This window comes from Nematolebias whitei, chromosome 14, assembly GCF_014905685.2.
Source record: "Nematolebias whitei isolate Nwh7 chromosome 14, NemWhi1, whole genome shotgun sequence".
NCBI classification, from domain to species: Eukaryota; Metazoa; Chordata; class Actinopteri; order Cyprinodontiformes; family Rivulidae; genus Nematolebias; species Nematolebias whitei.
In genome coordinates this window covers 42,792,725-42,801,939 of record NC_056511.1, presented here as the reverse complement: position 1 = coordinate 42,801,939, position 9,215 = coordinate 42,792,725, and the positions used below count along the sequence as shown (strand labels likewise).

Here is a 9,215-nt window from a genome sequence, read left to right as displayed (position 1 = left end):
AAATAAAATGGCACGGTGGCGCAGTTGGTAGAGCTGCCGCCCCAGACCGAATCCCGGCTGGGGGCCTTTCTGGGAGGAGTTTGCATGTTCTCTCCAGGTACTCCAGTTTCCTCCCACACACCAAAAACATGCATGTTAGTCTGATTGGTAACTCTAAATTGTCCCTAGGTGAGAGAGAGTGAATGGTTGTTTGTCTCTTTGTGTCCCTGTGATGGACTGGAGACCTGTCCAGGGTGTCCCCCGCCTCTCACACTGTGATAGCTGGATAAGGGCACCAGTGACCCCCCGTGACATGAAAAGAAAGAAGCGGGTGAAGAATGGACAATAATGTAAAAACACATCAGGAGATACATGTGCAGGTGTCCCTGACACCAACACAAAGTGTCCTACTGCAGAGCACCTCATGGTCTGTAATGACATCATATTGAAATTTTTAAATGAATAAGTTGGACATTTATATCAACATCACTAATGTCTTGAAAGCTGCAGAAAAGAGTGTTATTAAGCAAGTTTTTTGATAATATGCCTAAAATTACTGAGCTCATACTTTAACTGCAGGTACTACATTATGTCAGCAGGGGGCAGAGTCGCACCATCTAAAATATAAGCTCCATTTACTTGCATCATAGCACAAGATACCTTTAGAAGACATAGCAAAGAAAAGTTTACTGTAAAATTCAAACATTACTTTAAAAACTTATCTCCAATTAAACTAAAAGTTTTCCTAAATCGATCTAAAGAGTGAAGCATGGCAAGGAAACGGATTATCTTTCTTCAGGCAGAATTGATATAAAAGCAGAAGACAGCTGCTATAGAAGCTACAATGTCCCAAGTTATGAGTTAATGGACAAAAAAAAGTGTTTTGTCAGCAGTAGATATGCTTGAAAATAGAAGAAGTTTTAAAAGAGCTGCTGGTTGACTCTTAACATTATTATAGAGGTCAGCCACTGCATAACAAGTTGGTTTTCTTCTTAAGACTTCAAAAAATTAAAACGTGACTGGGTTGCTAAAAGTATTGATGTTAGTAGTGCTTTCAGTGAAAATCACTACTGCTGGTCATTGAAAGAAAAACAACAACTTTACAGCCTTGACAAGTCAAAGAAGGTGAGTATATCAGGGCTAAACTCACCAGAAATGGTTTAAACGGAGGCTCTACTTTCCGAGCGAGGAGGTCGTCCCAGTTTATATATCGAAAGAATGGTTCGGCCTGAAAGAAAGCATCGCAGAATGATTTTCATGCTTCACAAAGACACGTTGCAAACAACCATGCTCACAACTAGAATGCATTGTTTTGTCTTCAATGAGTGTTTACCTGGACCTCGGCAGCGTCTCCTGGTCCAGCCCCGAGTCGTAATGAGGCACTTCGTTTCAGCAGCTGCAAAAGAAAGGAAACAAAGTTTGGATAGTTGTCAGCCTTTCAGCAGAGTAAAGCAAAATGTGGAGAATAAAGCTGGAAACTCAATTATTCATCTGTGGTGTCCACTCTGTATAAGACGTAAATAATTTTATTATGCTACTGACCAGCTACAGTCTAAAAGCCCCTTCACCAAAGAGAAGAGAATAAAATGGTCTTTATTGTCATTGCCCAGCCTAAACAATGTTCATCTGACAGTGTATTCATTAAAAAAGACACCCTACAAATAAAGACAATGATTCAGTGCAGACATTAAAGACCATTATACACAAGAAACATGGGTCCTGAAAGCGCAACATATCAGAAGAATACAGATGAGGTTGTGGAAGCAGACTGGATATATTGCACATCTTGTGAGTGATCAAACACCCTGCACTAGAGGAAAATTGTACTTAGGGAGTTTAACAGATATTCAGAGTAGGGATGCACGATATTATCGGAATGGTATCGGCCGATATTGACGTTAAATTTCAATATCGGACATTCCATTAAAATAACTCGCCGATGTAAAAGGTGCTGTTTTTGCCTTCAGCGGCAGAACAACGTGATGACGTTGCAGCGGCAGCACAACGTGATGACGTTGCAGCGGCAGCACAACGTGATGACATTGCAGCGGCAGCGCAACGCTAAAACATCATGTGCGCCTACCCAACCTCACGGCGGAGAGGAAAATTCAAAATGTCGGCGGTTTGGAAGCTTTATTTTTCGTTGGTGAGGATGTCGGATTCTGAAGATTTATGGACTACGTTGAGCCTCGATACATCGTCCGCAGACGTAACGTTATCAGAGTTACAAGCCGTCATTTACGACGTCATTGAGAAGCTAACAGCCGATAGCACGACTTGTTGGGTGAGTTTTACCACAGACATTTGGACGTCCTGTTAGCCCCGTTAGCGTGATTAGTCTTACAGCACAATGGATAGACAAAAACTTTGAACTTAAAAAGTCTGTCCTTCATGCACAGGAGTGCAGAGGATCCCACACTGCAGCTATAGGAACCTGGAACAAGCCTCCACACGTGAGACAGCATCGCAGGTGACTAATGCTAATAAATAACATTTAACACTTTTCATTTAATATAAGTTAAAGTGTTATACGTATCATATGGCTGTTACTAAATATATGTCACCAGCTCTTACAGCTGTTGCACAATTTTTGTAGCAAATAAGCCTAAATACGAGGGCTATGTTCTGACAAAGGAACATATATAAAATATCAGTATTGGCATCGGTTAACGGCCGAATAAGTTTTAACATATCGGATATCGGCCAAAAATCCAATATTGTCAGAGTCAGAGTTTCTTTATTGTCATTTATTGTGCATCCCTAATTTAAGAGTCTGGATGACCCATGTGAAGAAGCTGCATTTGAGTCTGATGTGTGTGCAGATTGTAATACTCCTGTATCTTCTGCTGGAGGGCAGCAGGCTGAGTAGGTGGTGACCAGAATGGAGGCGGTCTTGGGAGTCTTTATCCTGGAGAGATAGCGGGAGCTGGCAATATCGTCATGGGAGGGGAGAGAACAGCCAGTTATTCTCTCAGCAGTCCTGATCACCCTCTGCAGCCTCTTCTTGTCAGCGGTGGTGGAGCCAGCGTACCACACTGTAATGGCATTCATCAGCACGCTCTCTATGATCGAACGATAGAAGATACCGCAGGTTGGTCTCAAAGTTGTTCTGTCTACGTAATGTCAGGAAGTGGATTCGCTGCTGGGTCTTCTTAACCACTGCTGTGGTGTTGACTGACCAGAAAAGGTCCTCTGAGATACAAGTCCCCAAGAGTTTGAAGTGGGGGACTCTCCACTTTGTTGCCATTTATGTAGTAGAGTGGGGCAGGAACAGCCTTGCTATTCCTGTAATCCATGACCAGCTCCTTGGTTTTTCTTGTGTTGAGTGACAGTTTGTTTCTGGCGCATCACTTTGCCAACTGCTGCACCTTGTCCCTATAGGCCAACTCGTTTCCACTAGTCATAAGTCCCACCAGGGTGGTGTCATCTGCAAATTTTATGATAGTGTTGGTGGGATGAGAGGGAATGCAGTCATGAGTATAGATGGCAAATAGGAGTGGGCTCAGCACACAACCCTAGGGGGAGCCAGTGCTAAGCGTCAAGGTGGAGGATCGGTGTGCACCAATCTAGTAGGCATGTCAGCAAATGACCAATCGGAGAACTCAATCTGTCCCGAAGGTAAACGCCCCTTGCCTGCAGAGCTGGTCTGCAGCCGCTCAGGGTGGATGCTTGAATATAAAGTCTCAACTCTCTGCGGACAGTGCGCCCAGTTTCCACACGGCTGACAGGACGCGAGCGTCTGTGGGAGCCTTTACAGACTGAGGACGGTTTGTAAGGAAGTCCTTGATCCAGGCACAAGTGGTGAGGGGTAGGTCTAGTGCAGCCAGCTTGTCCACCAGGATGTCAGGGAGAATAGCGTTAAAAGCCAAACTAAAGTCGACAAAAGCATCCAGACTGAGGATGGAGTTCTAAGTGGGTCCGAGCAGTGTGGAGGGTAGTAGAGACGGCATCATCAGTAGATATATTTGTGCTGTATGCATACTGATGACGATCAGAGGCAAAGGGGAGGCAGGCTTTGATGTGCTGTGCCAACAGTCTCACAAAACACTTGGTGAGTGCGATGGGCCCGTAGTCGTTGAGGCAGTTGACGGTTGAGCTTTTAGGGACAGGGATTATGGTGGTCGACTTGAGAAAGTGTGGGACAGAGGCCTGTGCCAGGGAGGGATTGAAGATCTTAGTAAAGCCCCCTGAGAGCTCAAAGGCACAAGCTTTCAATACGCTGGCAGGTATTTCATCTGGTCCTGGAGCTTTCCTCGTGTTTTCAGACCTTAACACGGACCTCACTTGATGTTCCTGGATGGTGAGAGGGCTCGTGGAATGCCGGGCAGTGTGGCTGTATGAGGAGAGGTTGTCTCAAGTGGGCAAAGAAATTATTGTATTCCTCAGCCGGGGGGGCATTGACACTGACTGCCACAGAGGAGTTGTAATGAGCGAGCTGTTTTAGGCCTTGCCACATCTGAAGTGGATTTGTTTTGTCAGTGAGGTGATCTTCCACTGTCGTTTTGCAAGCTACCATGGCATCTTTAATTCCTCTTCTCAGGTCTGCTCTGACCACAATATACTGGGCCTGGTCACTCGACCTTAAGGCTGTATTATGGGATTTCAGAAATGGCTGGATTAATCCGGATGTTTTTGATGATCCCAACCCTGTACGTGCAGAATGGGATGTAGGTTAGAATGGTCTCAGTGAAACCATGGAGGTCCTGTTCGAATATGCTCCAGTATGTGTTTGTAAAGCAGTCCTGCAGCTGGAGGAGAACAGCCTCTGGCCAGGTTTTAACATATTTTGTAATTGGCATGATTTTTCTCCTGAGACGAGTATATGCAGGGAAGAGAAGCAGAGAAAGATGGTCAGATAGAGCCAAATGTGAGCAGGGGACTCCTCTGTAGGCATGCCAAAAGGAGGTGCAGCCTAGACTTTTGCGACTGTGTGACTGTTCTTACTGCAGTACACAACTCGTACATCTAAAACAGTGGCACCAAAAATACAAGAGAAAAGGACTACAGGTCAGTTAACAAGAAGAAGAAAACCACGTTTTGGGGAAATACTCTACTGAGGAAACATCTCGCTGTCAGCATTTGGACAATTTATCACTCAGGAACCACAAAAACAACGTCAAATTATTAGTAAGCAATTCCTTGATGTTTCTTGTCCTTCTAATATACAGCTAAATTCAGTACATGATTGTCAGCGATGGCGGTAAAAACTGTAGACCCTTGATCAGAGCGCTGTGGTGCAACGTCCCATGGCGGGGCGCTCATGGGTGGGTGTATGGGGAGAGACTAATCTGAGCCACATGCTGTTTATACAGTTTTACAGCGCGGGGGGGGAGACACATCTGAGCTGTGCGTGATTTATACCGACAGCTTTCGAATGGGGGGGTCAGCATGAGAGAAGAGGCTGCCTTTGGCTTTTTAGCTAGCACACCTGTATTGCAAGCCGATAGCTTAGCATTACGTCAGTGACGAAAGGTCAGTGGGAATGGGGCGCGTGCGGTTCGGTAGACGGGGCGCTCGGTTCTGTTGACGAAGCGGGGCGCCCCGTTTGTTTAATGGTAGGGGAATCACTGAAGTGGGTGCAAAAAACAAACAGTTTGCCTACATGGACACAGAAAGCATGAACAAGCATGTTTCTACCCTAATGTTACTGTAAACAGCTCACCTTTTTTAGGAGATTCCTGGCTTCTTGTGTGAGGTAAGGTGGAAGGTTGAGTTTGCATTTCAAGATTTTATCAATTGTCTTCTTTCGGTTTTCACCAGTAAATGGGGGCTAAGAGAGAGTCAGAAACAAAGGTTGTGCTTAATGTAATGCTTTTTTCCCAAAGATTTAAATCATAGATCGGACTAAAGAGAAATTAGTGGGTACTTACTGCTCCTGTCAGCATGTCATACATGAGTGCTCCCAGACTCCACCAGTCCACAGCTCGATTATGTCCGCTCCTCATTAAGATCTCTGGAGCCCTGATGAAGGAGGAGGACAAGGTGACACAACAGGCACAATTCACTGTAAAGAAATGCTGCATGTATCCAAAGATTCACGTGATACTGGCTAGTCTAAATCCATCTAACAAATCTGTGTCATAATTGAGTGCCGTACATGTATTCAATGGTGCCACAGAAAGTGTGGGTGACAGTCCCGTCATGAATGGACTCTTTGCACAGACCGAAGTCTGTCAGCTTCACGTGGCCTAGAAAGTAAAAGGAGGTTGAATTAGGTGAAACTAAACCCCAAACATCAACAAACAGATTTGAGATGAGAAGTATTTGTTCTGATGGTAACGGGCTGATTGGTAATTAATTGTCTCTACGTGTGAGAGAGCGAATGGTTGTCTCGTTTGTCTCTATGTGTCTCTGTGATGGACTGAAGACCTGTCCAGGGTGTCCCCCGCCTCTCACACAGTGATGGCTGGACATGGGCACCATTGACCCCCGTGATCCAAAAAGGAATAAGCAAGTAAAGATAAAGGATGGATGATCGGATTACCAGTGAATAGCACAAATACAGAGGGAAATATATTACGAAGGACTCTAATCAAACTAACCACCTCTGGTATGATTCTGCTCATATGTTAATTTAATATATTTTCAATAATTATATTTTTAAAATGTCAGAATATTTTGTACCTCCAAAACAAATGTTAAACTTCTTAAACTGGCTCATTTATGTATGTAGTGTTTCCTCTACCATTATGCAAGCGGGGCGCCCTGCCCCCCACCCCCAACCACCTGTCTGCACTGACGCAACGCTAACGCTAAACTAGCGGCTCGCAATGCAGGCGCACTAGCTAAAAAACTAAAGGCAGCCTCTTCATTCATGTTGAATGAACCCTCACGCTCAACGCACCCCCGCCACTCGAAAACTGTCGGTACAAACGGCGCACGGCTCAGATTTGCATCCGTCTCTCCCCCCGCCAAAAAGAAAAAAAAATTGTCGGTTCAGGCAGCGTGCGGCTGAGATGTGTCTCCGTCTCTCTCCTCTCACACACCCTGGTCTAAAACTGTTGGTTTAAACAGAGCGCTGCACAGCTTGGGACGAGTCTCCATCCACCCCCCCCCGGACAAAAATCACAGACGAGACGAGCGTCCCGCCATGGCAAGTTATCTAGGGGAAACACTGATGTGTTTAAAAGTTGCACCAAGCTCTGCAACATCCACCCACCCATTGTAAATGGATTGTACTTGATTTACTTCATTTTGTATATTGCTTCGTGTGTTGTCTGTTGTTCTGTCTGTACAGCACTTTGGTTGGCCTTGTAGCTGTTTTAAGTGCTCTACAAATAAAATGGTATGGTACTTATACAGCGCCTTTCTATCTCATCAAGACACTCAAAGCTCTTTACAACAATCTGTGCCTCATTTACCCATTCATACAGGTCTATACTAGATCTCTACAAAGATAATTGAACAAATCATTCTAAAGAGACTAATCAGAGCTTTATCACATTCATACACTGATGGGACACATTGGAGGCAACGAGGGGTTCAGTGTCTTGCCCAGGGACACTTCAGCATGTGACTGCTGGTGGATTCGAACCCCCAACTCTTGCATTGGAGGACGACTGCTCTAACCACTCAGCCACAGCCGCCCATCCATCTTTACCCGCTTCTTTCTTTTTGGGTCACAGGGATCACTGGTACCCATATCCAGCAGTCACTAAGCGACAGGCGGGGGACACCCTGGACAGGACAAGTCCATCACAGGGACACATACAGACAAACAACCATTCACTCACTCACCTAGGGACAATTTAGAGTTACCAATCAGACTAACATGCATGTTTTTGGTCTGTGGGAAAAAAAACAGTGTACCCAGAAAAAACCCACGCAGCACGGAGAGAACATGCAAACTCCACCCAGAAAGGTCCCTGGCTGGTATTCGAACAGACGACCTTCTTGCTGAGAAGCAGCATCTTTATCAACTGTACCTCTATGCTGCCATCATAAAACATTAATGTTTCTTTAACGTCTTTCATATGCTTATAGAAACGTAAGTAACACAACTCTGCAGTAATTGTATCTCTGACAAATGGAAAGTGTGAACCTGGGAGTTGATAAACTACAGTAATTCAGGTTCCCTGTAGAGACACGTTTTAATGACCGGTGTGAGCACACGTAGCACAGCTGTGAACTTGATGACTGCATGACGCTGCAGGACTGTTTAATACACTTCGTTGTTCTGTACCGTTATTGTTGAGCATGATGTTCTCAGGTTTCAGGTCTCTATAAATGATGCCTTTCTGATGCAGATGACCCAGAGCCATGGAGATCTCAGCCAGATAAAAACTGTCAACAGACAACAGAAAGATGCAGGCCCTGCATTAGTCCAAACACCAACTTTTCAGCTATTTCTCCTCAATAAGCCTATAACATAAATATATAAAAAAATAAGCAGAAATGATTCAAAGATCCTTTGGTGTTGTTTAATTTATTTCTTTGTTTCTCACGCTTTATTCTTCAGCAGATCACGATGGTCATCTATGTGCTGTATTTATAAAACAGAGGAACGAGTACCGCAGGTCCCTGCTCCAACTGACAAACGTGTGATGTGACGTCAGTTCTCACACTGCCTCAGAACTGACGACACATTTGTCTTTCATTCCACGTACCTGAGCACTTGCAACATAAAACCTGAATCTCCAGACGTGCTCACCTGTGGGTCACCCGCTGCTCTCATCTCGGTGAGACAAGCAGGTACAGCTTCGTGTGAAGAGCCCACAAATCAAACGGCTCAGTGGGTAAAAGTTGGCAGCCCTGATTACCGTTTCACTTCTGTTTGGTGTTTACATTACAAGCAAACGTATCAGAACTGAAATCTATACTTGCCCAACATAAACACCATGTTAGCAGCTAATAACACTGTCGAACCACATGTACAATTTTACAGTTAAAAGTACCTGGTGTCAGACAAAATAAAGACAGGCCCAACAATTAAAGTTTACACAACCTGGATAAGTGTATAACCACAAAACCAATTAAAAAAAACTTGTAAACATCAAAACATTTGTTTATATGAACAACAGTGTTTCCTCTACCATTATACAAGCGGGGTGCCCCACCCTGTTAACAGAACTGAGAACCCCACCTACCAAACCGAACTTGCCCACCCGGGGCTGACATGGCGCTAAGCTAGTGGCGCGAAATACAGGCGTGCTAGCTAAAAAGCTAAAGGCGCCTCTTCCCTCATGCTGAACACACACACAGTAAAAAACTGTTGGTACAAGCTGCACTCAGACACG

The 9,215-nt window shown here is 44.7% G+C and overlaps 1 protein-coding gene across 1 annotated transcript in view; it reads right to left on the bottom strand.

The window, feature by feature from the left end:
- rps6kb1a (ribosomal protein S6 kinase b, polypeptide 1a) overlaps positions 1-9,215 on the bottom strand; it is a gene marked incomplete in the record, with an annotated part of 23,901 nt that overhangs the window by 8,838 nt on the left and 5,848 nt on the right. Inside the window, 6 exon segments of the mRNA XM_037687603.1 lie at positions 1,130-1,207; positions 1,313-1,375; positions 5,642-5,749; positions 5,850-5,940; positions 6,077-6,167; positions 8,162-8,262. Coding sequence (XP_037543531.1) covers positions 1,130-1,207; positions 1,313-1,375; positions 5,642-5,749; positions 5,850-5,940; positions 6,077-6,167; positions 8,162-8,262 — 532 coding nt within the window.